Raw genomic sequence first — 23,919 nt, 5'->3', positions numbered from 1 at the left:
AGTTAAATAGCTCTGAGCAGATCTGATTTTAGTTCTTCTGGTTCTTCTCTTTGTTCCTGCGGATACTACGGATTGCGTTATGTGAGAACCAAGCCGGGCTGGTAGGCCTCCATTCACTTCAAGCCATGCAGCGACCACAAAAGAGTCAAATTAACAGTGCAAAGTTTGTCTTCATTTTCTCACATAAACATGCCAAATATTACAGGATCAAGTAGATCCACAGAGGATGTTATTTCATTTACCATTCACAAAATTCTAACCCACTTGGAAAATAAGGACAGTTATGCCAGATTACTTTTTATTAGCTACAGCAATAAAGCTACACCCTGCAAACACAAAAAAGACGAACACAGACACAACACCATAACCAGGCGCGACGCAAGTGTTTTGTGCTAGTTTCAGCCCCATGCAGTTATCATTTTCACGTCCTGCGCCACATTGTTTAAATAGCAAATGCATTTGCGCCCATTTGTGCGCCCATGGGTCTGAAAACGAGGTGTGTTCCGGTGCATTGTTGGCACGTTGCTATTTTGAGGCAACTGAAATAGACTGTGCCATTGACCAACTGAAAGCTGGTCTAAAGTCGATGGCGCAATATTTTTTATTTATTTATTTATTTATTTTTATTTAAAGAGTGCGTTAGTAATATGCACCTATAGGGGGGTGCACAACGCCCGTACACTCTGCTTATTACACACACAGGGATGTGCAGCAGCACATAAACATGCCAAATATTAAAAATAAAAGTTCTGTCAGACCACTATCGTCAAAGATTAATTAATGATAACAAAGAACATTAGATATAAAACAGTTTAACCGATAGTAATAAGCAATAGTGAAAGCGATAGCAATATAAGGTTGGCGGTATGGAAATGTTCTGGAATAAACTCCCCGCGCATTCAAGCAGCCATGCCTGGACAGAGCAGGGAGCACAGTGATACTGTAGAAGCCATTTTGGTGCAGCTATACATCTGTCCATTGGGTGGTGCTGTGACACGGTAGTATAATTGTAGCACAGGTGCAAGAGGAAGGGGTGTGCGCGTTGGCAATTGGAAGCACACAGTAGCCGCTTTTCCATTGTCAGGTCAGTGCGAGCCAGGGCTTTCATCGGGCCAGGCTAGGCTAATAGCCCCGGACTTGTAACATCGAGCCTAAAATCACGCTGCATTTCCACCGTCGGGCCAGAAGCTCCGCAGTGCTTCACTGAAACCCGCCCGTAACACGCCTCTCTGGAACAACGTCACGCAAACCTGTCATTTCACAAACAAACAAATGGAACATTTTTACCATCATTAAACTAGCAAAAGTGAATTCGGACACGCCCTAAGTGCAGCCTTAGACCATGTGCTTAAATCATTACAATAGGGCCCAAAATTTTTCTTAAAACTCATAACCAAGCTGCATAATCTGATTGTACATATAATATTATAACTTATTATAAACAGACAGACACTGTGTTTTCAGGCTTAAGAAAGGCATTTTATTTTAAATAAAGCAAACATACATTTTACGATAGGACAATAAGTTTCCTGGGGGGAAACTTCCTGGGCGTTGCCCTCAGGGGACCATCACCCTCAGTGCTTTGGGGTGCAGCGGTTTCCAGCAAGCTGCTGATTCAGCGCTCACATGACATTGCGTCAGGCTCGCACCCTCTGAAAGAAATCTAAGGGCAGCCCCACACGGGATAGAGCAGGTGTACACCTCAGTATACAGTGCCCGCCCCACTTCATTGTCCTTAGGGGGCCGTTCTGCCAACCCTGGCACCCTTGGTGCTTTAGGGCGCAGCGGTTTCCAGCAAGCTTACGTCTCAGGATACGACGCCCTCACGCATCCAGCTCCTCTTGGACTGGATGCCATGGTACAGACAAGGCCGAGGCTATGTCTGCACGTTTTTCCCCCAATTGTTCTGCTCCCAGGAGTTCTGGACAAAATTTGCCGGGAAGGGATAAGTCTACTGCTAGTAGCGCCTTACTGGCCAAGTCGGATATGGTTCTTGGACCTGAAGTGTTGAACCTGTGGGTTTGGCCCCCTCAGGGGCCCAACACATAGTATCTGGCCTCTCAACCGAGGTTGTGGAGACCATACTTCACTCCAGAACTCCAGCCACAGGGAAACTATAGGCCCTGAAGTGGAAACTTCTTGGTGTGATGTGCGACAGCTAGATCCAGTTAACTGCCCAATTGGTACAGTACTAGTTCTTACTAGAGTTCTTACTAGACTAGGGCTATCCTCGTCCACCCTAAAGGTCTACGTATCAGCTATTTCTGCATACCATGTCCCTGTGGATGGTACAATTGTGGAGAATAACCTTTAGAGGTATCGTTTCCTTCGTGGCACTCTGAGGCTGAGGCCTGCAACATGCACTAGGGTTCCTGCTTGGGATTTGGCCATTGTGTTGGAAGGCTTATCTGCAGCTCCATTTTAGCCGCTTGATTCTGTCTCAGAAAAGTTTCTGACGTTGAAAACTGTTTTCCTCCTTGCCATTTCTTCCCTAAAAAGAGTAGGAGACCTTCAAGCCCTATCTGTATCCCCTACGTGCCTTGAGTTTGCACCAGGGATGGTCAAAGTGTTCCTTTACCCTAATCAGGGTAAAGGAACTCCCTGCTTCCCGGTGATCGATTTGCTTCGTCAATTTAAGCTGAAGCCGGTCTTTCCAGATGTGTATTTATCCTTTCCTGGTCATGACGTTACCCGCCGGTGACGTTTACTCTCGCCATTGGACTAGTTGACATACGTGCATCAGACGCATTCACGCTGAGGGTGTTCCCATAGCGCCCCCTTTGGGACACAGTGTCTCGTTCCCTCTCTAACCTGAGACGTTTCTTCCTCTTCAACAGATGTAACTGTTAAATACACACAATAACAATCATTTACTCATGGGAATGTTTTTTTTTTTTTTTTTTTTCTCAGCATTTATTGCTTTTATGAATGATCCATCTTTATAGAAATCAGCTCTGAGGTTTGATAGGGTTTTATTTTGATATAAACAGTGTAGAGTCAGATTATCTCTTTCAGTCACAGGATGAACAGGACTCTCCAGAACCACACCAGCTACAGAAACACAGAAAACATGTGCTGATTGCATAAAGATTAAGATTATATGATCAATATGGTAACAAAAAATAGATTTCTATATTTCCTGACAAGACTAGATTTTTATTACAACTTGTGCAGTAAGTTTTTTGTTGTTTTGTTTGCTTGCTTGCTTTTTGCCCATTGATGCTTCCTGCTCTTGTTAAATCAGCCTGCTTCATGCATTGATTGTAAACTGTCAGTGAAATGAATAAATACAGAAATAAAGACTCACAAAGTACAGTGATATTAACAGGATGATATTTTTCTCCAGATTCAGACTGACACCAGTACACTGCCAGTGTCTGATAGGACAGTGGAGCTGATTTTACATGTAGATCCTGTTTGTGATCCAAACACTGATGATGAACAATTTTTCCAGCCCCCCACTGTCTGTGTATCTTCTGAGTTCTGCATGAACTCACCAGTGACCCACAGTGGTTGTGTGTTGCTGTATGGTGTTTTATAGGCTGTTTTTTCTCTCTCTGCTCTACACACATAAACTCCTGTGTGGTTTAGAGCAGCAGTGGAGCTGATTTTACATGTAGATCTGTTTGTGATCCAAACACTGATGATGAACAATCTTCCAGCCCCCGACTGTCTGTGTATCTTCTGACTGTCCATCCATCAGAGTTACTCTTGTTCTCACAGCTCAGAGAGAGAGAGACTAGATGTGAAGTGCTGAGTTCTGCTGGGACTGATGATCAGAGAGACTGGAGGAGAAACACCTGACAACACAATTACAGATAAAATTTTTCAGATTTGAGCAAAAGATTTTCCTTTATTAAAGACAAACCAATCGTTTAAGTTCTGCATGAACTCACCAGTGACCCACAGTGGTTGTTTGTTGCTGTATGGTGTTTTATAGGCTGCTTTTCCTCTCTCTGCTCTACATACATAAACTCCTGTGTGGTTTAGAGCAGCAGAACTGACAGTGTATTTTCCTCCAGATCCTCTGCTGCTGTCTGAGAGGAGCTCATAGTGATCACTGAGGTCTGTAAAATAAGAGAATGTGTAGATTTCACCTTAAAGTGGAACTTTACTGATTTTAACCTGCTTTGTGTTGTTATAGTGTTGGTAGTATATATAAATGAACAGTGTTTACTAATTCTCTGTTACATGGACCGAGTTATTCATATTTATTTGTCAGAAAAAGTCTGCCAGATAACGCATTGTATGTACGCTACCAGTCAAAAGTTTTTGAATTTTATTTTATCCTTCAGAAATTATTCTAATATGCCGATTTCTTCTTATTATTATTATTATCAATGTTGAAGACAGATGTGTACAATTTTTTTTCAGGATTATTTGATGAATAGAAAGTTCAAAAGAACAGCATTTATCTGAAATATAAAGCTTTTGCAACATTATAAATGTCTATACTGTCACTTTTGATCAATTTAATGCATCCTTGCTGAATAAAAGTATTAATTTCTTTTAAAAAAACTAACAAACAAACAAGAACTCTTAGTGACCCCAAACTTTTGAACGTTGGTGATAATGTTACATAAGCTTTCTATTTCAGATAAATGCTGTTCTTTTGAACTTTCTTTTCATCAAATAATCCTGAAAAAAATAGTACACAGCAATTGATAATAATCATAAATGTTTCTTGAGTACTTGAGAATTACTGGAGTAATGATGCTGAAAATTTCAGCTTTCCCAAAACAGAAATAAATTGCATTTTAAAATATATTCAAATAGAAAACAGTTATTTTAAATTGTAAAAATATTTCACAATATTACTGTTTTTCGCTGTATTTTGTATCAAATAAATGGAGCCTTGGTGAGCAGAATAGACTTCTTTTAAAAACATAATTTTACCTTTCAAAAACTTGTGACTGGTAGTTTATGTGAGAGTTTTAACATCTCCAGGGCTTTTGAGAAAAAATAATATTTCACACTTGAATAAAATCAGTTAATTCAGATGATACAACCTGAAGCACATTATAACTGACCTGATGAGCCAGTTTCAGTTTGAGTGAACCAGCTGAATGTCCAGCCTGTAGAGGAGCCGTTAACCTCACAGATCAGAGTCACTGGATCTCCTTCAGTCAACCACTTCTGAGGAGAAACACTTAAAACTGCTCTGGGATCTGAAATTGACAAATCACTCATTAATAACATGTTAAACTTGTGTGTGTTTATGAAGAGATGATCAAACTCACCTGATACTGTCAGTGTAACTTCATTACTGAAGTGCGAGCTGCGTCGTGATCCTTCAATCGCTGCTCCATAACAGGAGTATTTACCAGCATCAGATTTAGAAACAGACCTGAATGTGTGTTCCTGTAGTTCACTGAAAAAACTAAATGAACTTCCTTTATACCAGCTGTACCTCCAGCTAGTGACTCCTTCATCATATATGTCACATCTGACAGTGACTGAGTCTCCAGTGAACACTGAACTCTGTGGCTCAACAGTCAGAGTCGGTTTGCGAGGATCTGTCAATATAAAGTCAGTGAAGCATGAGATGTGAAAGTTTTTCAGCAGATCTCATTCTCTCACTGGTAAATAATTAGTGCATTTTTATTTCACAGACAATGTAATAGAGCTGCTGACAGCAATTATAGGAACAAACAAGATGAACATTCATTCAGCACAATGCAAAAAGTTAAAGGACCACAAAAACCAGGTGAGGTTCAAACCCACATCCTTTAAGGTTAGAAGCCCTGAGCTCAAAGCAGGGTTTCACACCACCTACATCTACACCAGCTGTCAAAGAGACACACAGTATCAGTTACCAAAGTGTTGCAAATTGTTGTATTTCAAAGTTTTGTCTTAAGAACAATCTTAAGAAAAATAATAAGAACAACCTTAAGAAAAGTTTTTGGGAATGCAAAATATCCTCATTTTTTTATTTTTTTTTTTTATTTATTTATTTATTTTGTTCCTTAAGTTAGAAAACAAGAAGAAAATAGCAGTGAAGAATAATTTTATTCTTAAGAGTGTTTCATGAATCCGGCCCCTGGTTTGTAACAGAATCACCCATTTGTGATTAAATTTATGAATCAAATTCACTCACCTTCAGTGTGTCCAGAGTGGATGTTTGAAATCAGCACTGAAAATACAAAGTAAAAAAAAAAGAAAAAGAAAAAAACACTCTTAAAAGATTGTGTATTTTTAAATGTTCCTGGTAAAGATAATCAATTATTTTCAAAGTTCTTCCCGTGAGGGAACCAGCTGTGTTTCTCTTATGGGTCCCTGTGACGTCTTCTGTTTGTAAATTAGTTTCAGGTATAAAGGTCTGTCCCACAGACAGAAATGTGGGTTCAGATTCTCTGAAGATCGACAGACGAACATCATTGATGAAGACTAACTAGTGAACATCTACTGAAGACTAACTAGTGAATATCTACTGAAGACTAACTAGTGAACATCTACTGAAGACTAACTAGTGAATATCTACTGAAGACTAACTAGTGAATATCTACTGAAGACTAACTAGTGAATATCTACTGAAGACTCACTATTGAACATCTCCTGAAGACTCACTATTGAACATCTCCTGAAGACTAACTAGTGAACATCTACTGAAGACTAACTAGTGAATATCTACTGAAGACTCACTAGTGAACATCTCCTGAAGACTAACTTGTGAACATCTCCTGAAGACTAACTAGTGAATATCTACTTAAAGGCATTATGGACCGCAAACTGTACAAAACAAACCAAAAGAACTGATTCAAAAAACCCTTATGGAAAGAAAATATATTTCCCTATATATGAATGATTAATATATTACATGATTTAACAGTATATTTGAAAATATACAGAAAAATATATTGCGTAAATATATTACAATATATTGAATAATACATAAGGAATTGCCGCTTTTCATATATTGAAAAATATGTGATAATATATTTACTAATATCATAATGTATTTAATCTTATATTCAGTAATATACTTCATAATAGATTTATATGTGATCAGATATGGTACTGCATGCATAATATATTGCAGATATATTTACTCATGCAGTATAAACACATATATGGTACAATATATTATGGAACACATTTCTTATATTCTATAATAATTTACATTTTAAATGTTCCGTATTTTCAAGTTAGTTAACAAAAGCACAACTGCATGTACGAAAACTTCGACCAAAGAGACTATCACTGTGCTATAGCGTGCACAGCCGTTACTTTTTAAACAAAGTTATTATAGTCGTAATGGTGCTCAGCCAATCATCAACCTAACCTCAGGCTCTACTCTTCAACACAATGGTAACCCCAAAAACTCACACATACCAGAAAACCTTTTAAATTCCAAAATAATACAACTTTAAACACTAACAGATCTCCCCCTATATCAATATTGAGCAAAACACATGAAATAGCACTTAATTTTAACATTTACTCTCCTTTAACAGTCAGAAGCAAAGCATGCTGCGAACTAGAAGTCTGTTGTAACTTCTGATTGTAACTCATTCCATGAATGTGTGTATATATGTGTGTACAATACATTCACATTTATATGGGAACATGTATGTGCAATGTATGTACACAATAAAGGATAAGACTTTATGAATGTAATGCTATTTTTGTCTTCATTTATAAATATTTTATATGTATCAATATATAGCCATACATGGTCAATGCATATATTGCAGTATATTGAAAAATATAAGCACTAGTTTCCCATATATGGAAATGTATTATGTAATATATTGCATTATATTTTCCAGTATATTCCCATATATTTTTGTTCCGTAAGGGAACACTATTACAAAAACAAAACTGAGTGACTGAACAAACAGACTGACTCAAACACAACAGAGTTCATTTCTCTTTCACAAACAGCACTAACTGCATACTTCCTCTTTCAAGGTCATCGTTCACTCATATATCACCAACTAGAGCTGGATCTGAAACACTGAGAATAACATGAAAAAAAAAAACACTAAATCACTCGATCCTATTCATAATAATAGAGCAATGGACATGAAACACATACAGAAGAAATAATACTCACAGAGCACAAGAGGAAGTTGACTGAGCTCCATACTGACTGAATAATGACAGACGGTTAAAGACACAGACTGAGTTAAAGCATTGAATGAAATCATTGGCTGTACAAAAACATTTTTCAAGAATTACTTCAAATTGTATAGTTATATTATTTTATATATTTTATATACTACTGTAGATTACAGTAATTTTATGCTGCAAAGTCCAAATTGAGAGATTAAAACTTCATTATAGTCAGAGGGTCACGATTCTTCTGCTTTTATGTGACACTGCAAGACAAAGCATCCACTGCAGAATATAAAAAAAAGGCTCTGTTTCTTTATTAAACAAGTAAACATAACCAGTTAAAATATGAAATATTGCAGCAATACAAATCAGGAGACTTTTACTCTAAAATAAGGATGCTTACAAATGATAGTCTGTCCATGTGGTTATAATGTGAAACATGCAAATATCACACAAGCCTTAAAGAATTGTACTGTATTACATAAAGCAGGACAAAATCAAAATATTAAATTTTGATTTATAAATAAATACTGAAAAGCTACTGAAATATTCTGATAAATAGCAGTAATTGTCACATGTCTGTCTGTTTTTGCACCATGTTCTGTTTGTCACATGTCCTCCTTTGTTTAGTTTTCCCATCATTAGATAGTTGTCATGGTTTCTCATTTGATTAGTGTCCTTGTTTCAGGTGTGTCTTGTTCATTATGTTAATCTTATTCTCTATTTAAATGGTTCTAATTTTGAAGTTGAAGAAGTTAAAGAAAGAAAGTATCTTCCTGATCCAGTCCCATCGAGGACACACATGGCGTCAGCAGCTCACCCAAAGCCGGTTCCCTCCACATATCCCTCCAATGGATCCATCCATTTCTGTCCTCCTGCACTTCCCCAAGTCCTCAGTCCAGTGATAAAGATGGCCGCCATCCCTAAGCCTCGTCGCAAGATGGCCGCCACTTCAGAGCCCTCGGTCAAGACGGCCGCCGCCACGCCTGAGCCCTCAGTAAAGGTCTCCACACTTGTGCCCTTAGGCCTTTTAGTGGATTATGAGGGGATGCCCTGGAACCCAGAGATGGTTCCAGTCCCTGAACTGCTCCAGTGTCTTCTCCAGCCCCTGAATCCGCTCCAGTGTCTGTTTCAGCCCCTGACCAGAGCCCAGAGATGGCTCCAGTCCCAGAATCTGTTACTACCTCTGAGTCTTCAGAGAGTGCAGCGCTGGTCATTATGGCCACAACACTTCTATGTGTGTGGGCAGCACACACGTCGACTACAACCGATGAGCTCGCTCCAGTCCCCGGGTCAGCTCCAGACTCCGCTCCAAAACCTGCTTCTCCTGCTTCCTTCCATCTGTGGTCACATACCGTGACAGTAATGTAAGACAAGATATTCAAAACTTTATAAACAGATAGTCTCTGTGTTATTAGGCTTTAGAGAGGCATTTTATTTCGAATAAAGCAAAACATAAATATTAAAATAAGAAAATAAGTTGCCATGGGATTGTAGGAATGAAACTGTGAGAGGACGGGGATGTACTTGTGATGCTAAAGCTCACCGATGGTCTGGTCCATATAACCAATAGTATTTTTTGGTCAAAAACAGCAAAAACCAAATGGGTTAAACAGGTTAACATCCATGTTTCTTATTAAAGTCAACATGAAATCAAAATTTAACTTTTCTTAACTATTCCAAAGTTTAACCTACTTTTTACAATCAATTTCTGATAAATCAAATGGGAATGGAATCAATGGAAGTTAAGGGGGGTGGGAAAGTTGGTTCATGTTGACTTTAACAACCGTAACTTGACAAAAGTTAGACATTGTGAATCATGAGTGACTCCTATATGTCAAAAACACACACAACAATAATAAAGGGGATTCATTCCTGCATTTAAATGAAGTTGTCTCTCCCTAAACGTGACTTTTACAGTAATAATGATCCGCCTGAGCTTGTGACTGATATTGAGAGATTCTAGGAAGACGCTGAAGTTTTCTGACGGTCACAACAAATTAATCAGATTGAAGTTTCTTCCTCTTCATGTGACTGTTAAATACACAAACAATATCAGCATTTACTCTTTTTTTTTCTTTTTCTTTTTTTCTTTTTATTGCTTTTATCATCTTTTATGTATATTAATGTAACCCAATTTGACAATTCAGAATTTTGCAAAGCAGTTTTCACAACACTGTTTTTGAGGCAGCTTTACAAAGAACAAACCCTCAGTGAGTAAAGCCGAATGTGACCACATAATATTGATGATTATTTTGACTGATTTTGACTCTCATCTTGCACCTTCATGATAGGGAAGTCTTGCGTAGCGCCGTTGAAGCAGACCATCACTCCACGTATGGAGTTGACTGCTGCAGTTGCTGCTGTTAACAGATGAAATGATGAAAGATGGACTGGAACTAGAATTACTTGAATCTGTATTTTGGACTGACAGCACCATTGTTTCGAGATATATTGACAATGAAGGTCTTCGTTTCAAAACTTTTGTTTCCAACAGGATTGCCATTATAAGGGTCAATGCCTCAATGAACCCGGCTGATTGTGTATCCAGGGGACTTACTTGTGAAAGTTTCATGAAAAACATGAGCTGGATCCATGATCCTCCTTTTCTAAAAGAACCAGAGAGCAAGTGGCCTGAGACAAATCATGACCTATCAACAAAATGACGGTGAGGTTGAACACTCAGATCAGTGAATTTTGCGAAAGTTCAGATTTGTGAAACAAAACCCACAGCAGAAAACTGCAAATCTCTAACAATGCAGGACTTATCAAGGGCTGAAAATGAGATCATGAAGTTCATTCAAAGTCAAAGATTCACAGTAGAAATTTCTATGTTGTGAAAAGCACAACTGTTAAACAGAACAGTTGCGTTACTAAACTGGATCCAGTGCTTCAGGATAGAAAGCTCAGAGATGGAGGTCATCTTGGTAAATCTGCAATGCCTGAACATGTAAAGCATCCAGTCATTATACAGATAATGTCTGTCAGAAAAATCCTGAGACCTGTGCTGTGCTTGCGTACATTGCTGTGTGAAGCAGTGGCGGCTTGTCAGGGGAGGCAAAGCCTACCCAATATTCTGAGGTGGAAAATGGGAGAAGGACGATTTAATGTTAATAAAATTTCCAGTTATTCATTTAATTTCATGTCTCAGGATGTGTATTTCTTGATTGTAATTTCACCACTGTAATACCATAAAAATGACTGAAGTCAGAACCACCACTGCTCTTCCCCGAACATGCGAATCTGCCATTCGGAAAACTGTGCTAAGACGAGTCTGAAGGGATAGAGAATGAGAGGGGGAGGAAAATCCATATCGGGAGACTTGTGCCTCCTTTGGTAAAAAAAACAATTAGCCAATCATCATCAAGTATTTCACTTTCAGCGGTTAGAGTGTTGAGAAAAAATACATCTCAGAGGAGGATAGCCTATTTACTGTAGAATTTATTTCTTTGGTTTATATTTGTTTTTACTGCACGTTCAGTGACATCATTTTTGTAGCGTACATGAAAAGATATTGATGCATATGCAATAAGTCCAGATGCCAGTGGGAGAACAAAAGCAAGTTTAATGAAACAATCCAAAAGAACAATCCCAAACAATCTCTTTCTCTGTGACGGACCATAACTCAAATCCACTTTCTGTTTGATCAGGATGTGCATGTATGTAAACTATTCTACTTGAAATAAAACTTCCCTAAAAGTATTTATGCTTAATATATGTAGCATCTGAATAGATCAAACACTTAATTGCTAAATTATTCTACTAGAAAAAACTTCCTCAACAGTATTTATGTGTAATATACACTCAACTCCAGTGTACGTGTGTAAAGAACATGTAGCTCTAACAAAAATATTCTCAATCAGAGTCACATTGGTGACAAATGAATGTTTTTAACCCTGGAGTTCAGGCTTGGTGGGACAGAAACTGCACAAGACACATTTTCCACACTTCCTTTAGCTTTGAGTTGCCAAATGGCTTCATACAGACAACACAAAAGATTTCAATCTGAGGTCTCAGAAACTTCACCACTGGCTTTCAACATTTTCTTCACAACTGATCTGACTGACCTGCACTTCTCTGAAAACTCATCAGTTCCTTTTTTTAAACACTTCAAGGCACAGCTCTATCTGTCTGTCTTTTCCGCTGGGCAATCTGTGCAATTAAAAAGAAACTGTTCTTAGTTGCATGTAAGGGGATTGTTGTAACACTTTTTAAAGATGTGTTATAACCTACCCCACCCCTTTCAGCCATTGTTTAGATAGGCGTATTAACATAATGTTACAACCTCATCTCCCCTTAAGCGTGACACTTCAAGTAACACATGCACTTAAGTGTCTTTTTTTCTGTTCTGCCATATTTACAGTGATTTAAGAAACCTTTTTTTTTTTTTTTTCATTGGCTCTACAGGGTAGCTTAGTTTACAGGTCACCAGTTGACAGTTTCACCATTTTGACTTACAAAGCTAAATCATGACCTCACTTTTTTGGTTGTTCAGATCACACCACACATTTTTTATACCCAGCTTACAAACAGAAGCTGAAACAGTGTGCTCTGGTGAGTGTGATCTGAGGTAGCTGAACAAACACTGACAGACTGTTTTGCAGTTACTGACTGGGATGTATTTAGACCTGCAGCGACAATGCAGGATTCCACAGTTAAGACTGATGAATATGCATCAACTGTTACAGCGTATATCAGTACATGTGCTGAAAACATCATATCTCAGAAGACCATTTGCACATATCCCAATCAGAAACCATGGATTAATCACTGAGCAGAGTGAACACACACAAGGTGGCAGATCCAGATAACATCCCAATACATCCCCATAGCCTCGAGCTATGTGCTTCAGATCTGACAAGCGTAGAAACAGAATTTTTCAATCTTTCCCTTACCCTGGCTACTGTTCCTTTCTGCTTCAAGTCCATCTCTATCATCCCTGTTCTAAAGAAAGCTCCAGTCATTTGTCCTAATAACTACAGACCAGTGGGTCTCACACCGGTTCTCATGAAGTGTTTTGAGAGCCTTGTTATCCTGAGCACCATACCAGAATCCTTTGACCCACTACAGTTTGCGCACAGGACAAGTAGATCCACAGAGGATGTTATTTCATTTACCATTCACAAAATTTTAACCCACTTGGAAAATAAGGATAGTTATGCCAGGTTACTTTTTATTAACTACAGTTCGGAATTTAAAACTATAATTTCCTTAAAACTCATAATCAAGCTGCATAACCTGTGGCTGCTTCCTGCACTGTGTAACCGGACACTGAGTTTCCTCACTGGCAGATCCCAACATGTTCACCTCGGAAAACACTCCTCCAGCACCCTCATAATGAGCACAGGCCCTCCTCAAGGCTATGTACTCAGCCCTATGCTTTACACCCTCTTCACACGTGTGTCACTGCCTAGCCAATCAACATAAAATTTGCAAATGACACCACAGTCATTAGTCTCGTCATGGGTAACGATGAGACGCCTTACCGGTTTCCACCTTACTGCCTTATGTTCCTTGGTGTCCACATCTGTGAGGACCTGGACAGAGAACACAGTGCAGCTGGTAAGAAAGGCCAACCAGAGAATAAACTTCCTTCAGAGATTGAGGAGCTTTGGCATGCCACCACAAATACTCCACAACTTCCAGATGCATGAGAGATTGTGCTAACTTGTCACATGACAGGAAGCAGGAACTACATATTGTTACGTGTCTGAACATCACTGATGAGTTTGACTCATATATTGTGTACCATATATTGTGTCTCTCTCGATTTCCCCCTGTCGCTCCGTGCTCATTTGTGTGTGAAAGCAGGTGCAGCTGTTTTCGTTCATCTGCTGTGGATATATAAGCTTTGTGGGAGGTCGGCTCGACGAGTTCTCTCTCCTGCTTCCTCGGCATTGTTGCACGTGTGTGAGCGTGCTTCTAGCAAACTGTGTGTTTCATTGCCGGATTAGCCTTTAAAACCTCCTCGTGTGGAGTACAAGTTGTTAGCCGGTATAGGCCGGTAAATGTTCAATTGCCCATTTCCCCTTTTAAAGTGGACCGTTTGTAAAGTGGGAGGCCCTTTAGTTTAATTACCTTTTTCTCCTGTTTACTGTCAAGAAGGGAGGTAAGACTTGTGTGCTTTGTTTCTTTATCTTTTTCCAGGGAAGACCTCTAAAATTAGGCAGAATTAGGCTTGAGCCCCTGCCCCTTTGATCGCGAAAGTGAAAGTGCCTTTTGCTGTCGCATCGCAGTGCCCCCGCGTTCCCATACCACCCCCCACCCCCAGGAATGGCAGAGGATCCCCAAATCCAGGTGTGAAAAACTTGTTGCATCTTTCCCAAAAAGACTCATGGCTGTATTAGATCAAAAGGGTGCTTCTACTAAATACTGAGCAAAGGGTCTGAATACTTAGGACCATGTGATATTTCAGTTTTTCTTTTTTAATAAATCTGCAAAAATGTCAACAATTCTGTGTTTTTCTGTCAATATGGGGTGCTGTGTGTACATTAATGAGGAAAAAAAATGAACTTAAATGATTTTAGCAAATGGCTGCAATATAACAGAGTAAAAAATATAAGGGGGTCTGAATACTTTCCGTACCCACTGTATACATGCTTCCAAATGACAGTGTTCATGTGGTTATAATGTGAATCATGCAAACATCTAAAAGGCAAAAAGCCTTACATTGAAAAGAACTGCACTGTTTTACATAAAGCAGAACAAAATAAAAAATATTAAACGTTCATTTGAAAAGCTACTTAAATATGCTGATAAATAGCAGTAACGTACAACTTTCCAAACTTTCCAAACAGACAGTCACTATGATTTCAGGCTTAAGAAAGGCATTTTATTTTATTTAAAAAAAAAAAAAAAAAAGCTAAACATACATTTTAAGATAGGACAATAAGTTTCCTGGGGGATTATGGAAACTAAACTGAAGTGGATGGGATGTACTTGTGATGCTAAAGCTCAATGAAGGTCTGGTCCATAATAACAATAATATTTTATTTGATCAAAAACAGCAAAAACCAAATAGGTTAAAATGGTTAACATCCATGTTTCTTGTTCAAGTCAACATGAAATCAAAATTTACCCTTTTTTAACTATTCCAAAGTATAATGAAATCAATTCCTGATGGATAAAATCAAATGGGAATGGAATCAATGGAAGTTAAGTGGGTTGGGAAAGTTGGTTCCTGTTGACTTTAACAACCGTAACTTGACAAAAGGTTAGTCGTGGTGAATCAGGAGTGACTCCTGTATGTCATACACACAGAGAACAACAATAAAGGGGATTCATTCCTGCATATAAATGAAGTTGTCTCTCCCTAAACGTGACTTTTACAGTAATAATGATCCGCCTGAGCTTGTGAATGAGATATTGAGAGATTCTAGGAAGACGCTGAAGTTTTCTCACCATCACAACAAATTAATCAGATTGAAGTTTCTTCCTCTTCAACAGACGTAACTGTTAAATACACACAATAACAATCATTTACTCATGGGCATATTTGTTTTTTCTCTGCATTTATTGCTTTTATGAACTACAATGATCTTTTAACTATATGAACTTAACCAAATTTGACTAGAGAAACAGAAAAAAAGCATGTGTGTGTCAGTGAGGGAATATGTGTATTTGCAGGGGATAATTCACACAAGTCACAGATTCAATTAAGTATTTGTAAAGCAATTTCACAAAACTGTTTTTGAAGCAGCTGTACATGTGACATCACATAATATTAATGATTATTTTGACAGATTTGTTGGTCAATTAAATATAATGATAATAATGACTTGTAATAAATCACGGGGGTGTTTTACCTCTCATTCTGCAGCATTTGTAAATCAGCACGACTGTCACTAGCAGATATGGACAAGCTGCCAGTACAGAACTGACTATGTTGAGGACAGAGATCTGAGAGTCTGAATGAGACCCTGAAAAAGAGACACACAAGCACTTTATCATGCACTATATCTGAACGAGGGCATATGAAGACATAAATCACTCACAGTTTCATTGACTCTCACCTCTGACTGAGATCCAGCTCTTGGGCGACTCTCCTCTCTTTGGGTGTTTGCAGTAGTAGAAACCCTCATGTGACTTTGAGACAGTAGGGATGATCATCTCTGTAGTTTGACTCTGGATGAGTGATCCATCTTTATAGAAATCAGCTCTGAGGTTTGATGGGTTTGTATGTTTATATAAACAGTGTAGAGTCAGAGTATCTCTTTCAGTCACAGGATGAACAGGACTCTCCAGAACCACACCAGCTACAGAAACACAGGAAACATGCAATAAATTGCTAACATAATAAAAGCAAGAAAAAAGGTTTTAGTGCCTATATGTGTGTTTTTTTTACCCACTGCCCACTGATTTCTGAGTGTTTTAGTGTATTGCTATGATGGTCTGGCTGGTTGCTTACTGGCCAAAGTCACGACTGTATCTAATTCTTCCTGCTCTTGTTAATTTTCTTCATGCACTGATTGTAAACTGTCAGTGAAATGAATAAATACAGAAACACAGACTCACAGTGTACAGAGATATTAACAGGATGAGACTTCGCTCCAGATTCAGACTGACACCAGTACACTCCAGTGTCTGATAGGGCAGTGGATCTGATTTTACATGTAGATTCTGTTTGTGATCCAAACACTGATGATGAACAATCTTCCAGCCCCCCACTGTCTGTGTATCTTCTGACTGTCCATCCATCAGAGTTACTCTTGTTCTCACAGCTCAGAGAGAGAGAGACAAATGTGAAGTGCTGAGATCTGCTGGGACTGATGATCAGAGACACTGGAGGAGAAACACCTGACAACACAATTACAGATAAAATTTTTCAGATTTGAGCAAAAGATTTTCCTTTATTAAAGACAAACCAAACGTTTAAGTTTTACATGAACTCACCAGTGACCCACAGTGGTTGTGTGTTGCTGTATGGTGTTTTATAGGCTGGTTTTCCTCTCTCTGCTCTACATACATAAACTCCTGTGTGGTTTAGAGCAGCAGAACTGACAGTGTATTTTCCTCCAGATCCTCTGCTGCTGTCTGAGAGGAGCTCATAGAGATCACTGACGTCTGTAAAATAAGAGAATGTGTAGTTAACACCTTAAAGTGGAACTTCGCCAATTTCAACCCGCTTTGTGTTGTTATAGTGTTGGTAGTATATATAAATGAACAGTGTTTACTCATTACAAGTTATTCATATTTATTTGTCAGCAAAAGTCTGCCAGATATCGCACTGTATGTACACTTCCAGTCAAAAGTTTTTGAATTTTATTTTATCCTTTAGAAATTATTCTAATATGCTGATTTGCTGCTCAAGAAACATTTATTATTATTATCCAACAGTTGTGTACATTTTTTTTTTTTTTTTTAGGATTATTTGATGAATATAAAGTTCAAAAGAACAGCATTTATCTAAAATACAAAGTTTTTTGTAACATTATAAATGTCACTTTTGATCAATTTAATACATTCTTGCTGAGTAAAAGTATTAATTTCTTTCATCAACAACAACAACAACAACAAAAAAAAAACTTTTGAACGGTGGTGATAATGTTACAAAAGCTTTCTATTTCAGATAAATGCTGTTCTTTTGAACTTTATATTCATCAAATAATCCTGAACAAAAATGTACACAACTGTTTTCAACATTTATAATAATAATAATAAATGTTTCTTAAGCAGAAAATCATCATATTATGATTTCTGAAGGATCATGTGACACTGAAGACTGGAGTAATGATGCTGAAAATTCAGCTTTATCAACACAGAAATAAATTGCAAAATATATTAAAATAGAAAACTACAGAGTATTCTTCCGCATTTTTATATCCTTGCATGGACAGTCAAATCGACAGAGGGTTATCACTGAAAATTGTAATTCACTCCCGCTAAACATTTACTCTTTAAATTCTTGCACCCTGGAACAATACAAGTCTACATATACCATGTCTCTATTGTTTGGATTCAGAAATATTAATATTTCAGACTTGAATAAAATCAGTTAATTCAGATGTTATAACATGAAGCACATTATAACTGACCTGATATAACAGTTTGAGTGAACCAGCTGAATGTCCAGCCTGTAGAGGAGCCGTTAACCTCACAGATCAGAGTCACTGGATCTCCTTCAGTCAACCACTTCTGAGGAGAAACACTTAAAACTGCTCTGGGATCTGAGATTGAGAAATCACTCATTAATAACATGTTAAACTTGTGTGTGTTTATGAAGAGATGATCAAACTCACCTGATACTGTCAGTGTAACTTCATCACTGCGGTGTGACCAGCGTGATCCTCCTCTCTCTGTTCCATAACAGAAGTATTTACCAGCGTCAGACTCAGAAACAGAACTGAATGTGAGTTCCTGTAGTTCATTGGTATTCATGAATGAACCTCCTTTGTACCAGTTGTACCTCCAGCTAGTGACTCCTTCATCAATGTCACATCTGAGAGTGACTGTCTCTCCTCTGAATACATGTTGATCAGGTTTAATGGACACTTTGGGTTTTGGGTTGGGTTTTCTTTCTGTACAACAACAACAAACAATGAAAATAATGTGATGAATAATATAACAAATAAAAAAATAAAATAAAATGTGCTATTTTTTATTGTACGAACAGTTACCCGAATATAAAACACTAAATCAAGATAAACTGAAGTGTTGTTGTCTATAGTTGTTCATTCAGTGTCTAATGAATCATTTTCATCATGTTCTCAGGGCAGTTCATTATGTGAGTAAAAACACTTGCAACACATGTATTGTCACTGCTACTGGTTCACTGTAATCTGTGTAATATCCTCGTCTTCGTGCTCTGCACCTGTTCTCTCCTCCATCAGAGACTTTCACAGGACTGATTGTTTTAGTTGCAGCTTCAGTAGATTCAGGGTTTGAGTTTTTACTCCAGAGAAACTCCCATCCATCCCGTGACGGATCCACCTTACATCTGAGAGTAACTGAGTCTCCAGTGAACACTGAACTCTGTGGCGCAACAGTCAGAGTTGGTTTGGGAAAATCTGTCAGTATAAAATTAGTGGGAATTTGGGAGCATTAGCACGACCCCCCGAGGCGGAGCCTGAGGGAGGGTGGAGCTAGCCGGAGCAGTAGGGGTGGAGGGCCGGAGAGCAATGGACGGCCCGCAAGTCCGTGGCGCAGGTGACGCGACGTCCGACCCGGGTGAAGCTGACGGGTCGAGGGAGCTCTGCGAAGCCGAAGTCTTGAAGGTCCCAGTAGACGTCGAGGAAGGGAGGAGCGCAGGTGGAGGACTCAGGGCGACGGTAGGCCCGCGATGGAACCACGTCACTGAGAGGAGATGACGGTGGTACAGCAGGACTGACAGCTCGGGCAGGACAGCAGACGTGGCTGGGGTCTGGGAGGAAGACTGGGACGACGGGCTGACCAAAACATTTAGAAGAGGAGGTGGGAGTGGGAGGCTGGGTGGGACCAGTGAATCCAGAATAGAACAGGTAGGCTTCTGACCAACCCCTCGACTCCGACACCTACTCCCTCGACGCAGGATGAGACAGCCGACCTCTCCTCAGATGGACTCCCCTCAGGCTCCATTGTGATGTCATGCTCGGTCGCTCCTCCAGGCGCGGGCTCTGACATCGCGGTGGAGTCGTTCACTCCATTTGCGGTGGGTAGTTGCTGTCTTTCCTCGCCGTCCGTGGGTTTCTGGCTGGGCACTGGGCTAGGCGGGCTTCTGGATCGGGGCCGCATGCTCTCCAGACACATCACCACGGCTTCCCTCCAGTTCAGTCCGTCTGGGAGGTTGTTAGGATGGTGAAAGTTCGCCCCGATCCAGAACAGGGTCTTGAGGGCTTCATCCTCCAGCTGGCTGGTGACGGCAAGACGGGAGAACTCAAATGTAAACAAAAAAAATTCATGGCTCTCCTGAGCCACTGTGATGAATTTTACCCATTCATCCATTGGGTGGTCCGGTCTTCTGTAATGAGTTGCTCGCACAGGAACACACGACAAAGAAGATTAAGTTCAGATAAGTCTTTACTTAAGAAATCCAACAGGTACAGACAGGAACGCAACACAACACAAGGCACAATGGTGAAAATTAAAAATCCAGCCAATAACTTTTGAGAGGCATAGTATAACAATCATATAAACCAATTTTGTTTAAAAAAAAAAAAAGAAGAAGAAGAAGAAGAAAAAACAGTTAATATATTTTACAATATTTGATGACTAAGACTTCAGAAATGTTAATAATCTTCAATTTGAGATAAGGATCTTGTTTTTTAGTTTAAAGGGTTCAAAGTTATAAGCAAAAGAAAACTGGGGCAACACGTTTAGTGCTTAACCCCTAAAAATCTGAACACTTCTGTGTCAAAATCAACCACTTCTGCGGAGAAACACTTAAAACTGCTCTGAAAAGAAATCACTCATTAAAAACATGTTAAATGTGTGTGTTTATGAAGAGATGATCAAACTCACCTGATACTGTCAGTGTAACTTCATTACTGCGGCGTGATGTGCGTCGTGATCCTTCAGCCTCTCTTCCATAACAGGAGTATTCACCAGCGTCAGACTCAGAAACAGACCTGAATATGAGTTCCTGTAGTTCACTGAAAACACTGGTTGAACCTTCTTTATCCCAGTTGTACCTCCAGCTAGTGACTCCTTCATCAATGTCACATCTGAGAGTGACTGTCTCTCCTCTGAATACATGTTGATCAGGTTTAATGGTCACTTTGGGTTTTGGTCTTTCTGTACAACAACAAACAATGAAAATAATGTGATGAATAATATAATACATAAAAAAATAAAACAAATGATGTTTTATTAACAAAATTCGGGAGGAGCAAGTTCAGATAATTAACCCAATTAGCACAGGTGGAGAGCATTCAGTTAAATCAACTCAACCAATGTCAAGAGGTATAAATTCAGCAGACTTACCTCTGTTCATCTGAGAGTTTATCAGCATCCCTCCTCCACCCCATCTCCTCACTTCTAGTTCTATCTACTTTTACCACACTGGGGGGAGTACTCTGGGTTCGGGCCAAAATTCTGAGCTCGGAGCCCTCTCCCCGGACAGCACGCCAAATACGCATAACTTTACTCTATTTAATTATATGGATATGTGAACTCGTGAAAATGTGTACGATATTGTACACATTTACCCAAATATTAAACACTAACTCAAGATAAACTGAAGTGTTTTTCTCTATAGCTGTTCATTCAGTGTCTAATGAATCATTTTCATCATGTTCTCAGGGCAGTTCATTATGTGAGTAAAAACACTTGCCATATATTGTCACTGCTGTTGGTTCACTGTAATCTGTGTAATATCCTCGTCTTTGTGCTCTGCACCTGTACTCTCCTCCATCAGAGACTTTCACAGGACTGATTGTTTTAGTTGCAGCTTCAGTAGATTCAGGGTTTGAGTTTTTACTCCAGAGAAACTCCCATCCATCCCATGATGGATCCACCTTACATCTGAGAGTGACTGAGTCTCCAGTGAACACTGAACTCTGTGGCGCAACAGTCAGAGCTGGTTTGGGAAAATCTGTGAATATAAAATTATTGGGAGCATGAGCACGACCCCCCGAGGTGGATGCAGGGATCTGGAGGGCTGAGGTGTAGCTGGAGCGACCGAGGGCGGAGGCGAAGCCTGAGGGAGGGTGGAGCTAGGCGGAGCAGTAGGGGTGGAGGGCCGGAGAGCAACGGACGGCCCGCAAGTCAGTGGCGCAGGTGACGTGACGTCCGACCCGGGTGAAGCTGACGGTTCGCGGGAGCTCCGCGAAGCCGAAGTCTCGAAGGTCCCAGAAGACGTTGAGGGAGGGAGGAGCGCAGGTGGAGGAGTCAGGGCAACGGGTCAAGGTGGAGTGATCAGGACAGAAGCCGGAGGCGGAGCCACAGGATCCTCACGCCCAGAAGGAGGTGGCTCACGGTAGGCCCGCGATGGAACCACGTCACTGAGAGGAGATGACAGTGGTACAGCGGGACTGATGGGGGACAGCTCGGGCAGGACAGCAGACGTGGCTGGGGTCTGGGAGGAAGACTGGGACGACGGGCTGACCAAAACATTTAGAAGAGGAGGTGGGAGAGGGAGGCTGGGTGGAACCAGTGAATCCAGAATAGAACAGGTAGGCTTCTGACCAACCCCTCGACTCCGACACCTACTCCCTCGACGCAGGATGAGACAGCCGACCTCTCCTAGGATGGACTCCCCTCAGGCTCCATTGTGATGTCATGCTCGGTCGCTCCTCCAGGCGCGGGCTCTGACATCGCGGTGGAGTCGTTCACTCCATTTGCGGTGGGTAGTTGCTGTCTTTCCTCGCCGTCCGTGGGTTTCTGGCTGGGCACTGGGCTAGGCGGGCTTCTGGATCGGGGCCGCATGCTCTCCAGACACATCACCACGGCTTCCCTCCAGTTCAGTCCGTCTGGGAGGTTGTTAGGATGGTGAAAGTTCGCCCCGATCCAGAAGAGGGTTTTGAGGGCTTCATCCTCCAGCTGGCTGGTGACGGCAAGACGGGAGAACTCAAATGTAAACAAAAAAAATTCATGGCTCTCCTGAGCCACTGTGATGAATTTTACCCATTCATCCATTGGGTGGTCCGGTCTTCTGTAACGAGTTGCTCGCACAGGAACACACGATGAAGAAGATTAAGTTCAGATAAGTCTTTACTTAAGAAATCCAACAGGTACAGGCAGGAACGCAACACAAGACAAGGCATACGTCTGTGAATGATCTAATTAGTGTCCATGGTGATAGATTGTGGCGGGAAAACGGAACAAAGGGGCACATGTGACAGATGAAAACCAAAACAAACAGAATGTGACTGAGACCGTGACAGTATTTTGATTTCATAGACAATGTGAGAAACATTACAGGGAGAAAAGGCCAACATTATGGCACAATGCAAAAACTTAAAAGACAATAAAGATTCAAACCCACAATCTTTGTGTTAATAATCTAGAGCTCGACCCACAGTGTCACACCACCAACATCTACACCAGCAGTCACAGAGACACACCATTCAACAAAGTGTTGTACATCTGCAGCAGTTTACATGAACATTTAAAATGATCTACAGTAGATGATAGTGTTGGATAAATGGTAGTCTTGCATAGCCAGAGCTTCAGACTGACGGCAGAAGGTCTGGACTCTATCGCAGCTTTCATTGGCCAAGGACCGCCCAAGAGGACGTTTGACTGACATGTAACGCAACCAATCACAGTTCGTTTTGTTCTGCATCATAATTAGGGGTGTGAAAATGTAAAGTCGATGTCCCTACAATAACAAACTGTGCATCTAATAAATTATTAATTCAAGAATGCTGTGCAAGTTTACTGCAACAATGGAGCCGCAAACTTCACATTCTTTTGAAAATCCAGCGTTTAGTTGATCCTGGTAAGCGCTCATTCTCACAGTTGTAAACACGACGACATTCTTCTTCCACAAGAGGGTTTGGCGTCACAGCATTTCGTTTCCAGGGGGACCGTTAAAGAGCGCGACACACACACATCTCCCGTACATCCTGTAGAATTCAACCAACCAGATAACGACTGAAAAATCCTGAAGTGTTTCCAGTAAAGAGTGCCATATGCATCAGACATTCAGCCAACGGTCTTTGGGTGTGACATCTGAGGCACGGACTAGATAAATGGGTATCGTTTCTGACCAGTAGGTGGTGCTGTCACCAAACCTGGCATCTACAGTGGGTACGGAAAGTATTCAGACCCCCTTAAATTTTTCACTCTTTGTTATATTGCAGCCATTTGCTAAAATCATTTAAGTTCATTTTTTTTTCCTCATTAATGTACACACAGCACCTCATATTGACAGAAAAACACAGAATTGTTGACATTTTTGCAGATTTATTAAAAAAGAAAAACTGAAATATCACATGGTCCTAA

At 40.1% G+C, this 23,919-nt stretch overlaps 2 protein-coding genes across 7 annotated transcripts in view; both read right to left on the bottom strand.

The window, feature by feature from the left end:
• The window catches only part of LOC127508707 (Fc receptor-like protein 5), a 77,480-nt gene extending 69,368 nt beyond the window's left edge, over positions 1–8,112 (bottom strand). The window contains exon 1 of the mRNA XM_051886915.1: positions 8,057–8,112. Coding sequence (XP_051742875.1) covers positions 8,057–8,087 — 31 coding nt within the window. The 5' untranslated portion in view covers positions 8,088–8,112. The remainder of the gene's footprint in view (positions 1–8,056) is intronic.
• The window catches only part of LOC127508703 (Fc receptor-like protein 5), a 113,174-nt gene that overhangs the window by 69,484 nt on the left and 19,771 nt on the right, over positions 1–23,919 (bottom strand). For all 6 annotated transcript variants that reach the window (XM_051886879.1, XM_051886881.1, XM_051886884.1 and 3 more), the window contains exons 4-9: positions 20,494–20,766; positions 18,297–18,575; positions 18,093–18,224; positions 16,951–17,121; positions 16,573–16,854; positions 16,071–16,313 (exon numbers count right to left, since the gene is read on the bottom strand). In XM_051886879.1, coding sequence (XP_051742839.1) covers positions 16,071–16,313; positions 16,573–16,854; positions 16,951–17,121; positions 18,093–18,224; positions 18,297–18,575; positions 20,494–20,766 — 1,380 coding nt within the window. The remainder of the gene's footprint in view (positions 1–16,070; positions 16,314–16,572; positions 16,855–16,950; positions 17,122–18,092; positions 18,225–18,296; positions 18,576–20,493; positions 20,767–23,919) is intronic.

This window comes from Ctenopharyngodon idella, chromosome 3, assembly GCF_019924925.1.
Source record: "Ctenopharyngodon idella isolate HZGC_01 chromosome 3, HZGC01, whole genome shotgun sequence".
Classification (NCBI taxonomy): Eukaryota; Metazoa; Chordata; class Actinopteri; order Cypriniformes; family Xenocyprididae; genus Ctenopharyngodon; species Ctenopharyngodon idella.
The sequence above is the reverse complement of the archived record's forward strand: the minus strand, read 5'-3'. Positions and strand labels throughout refer to the sequence as shown.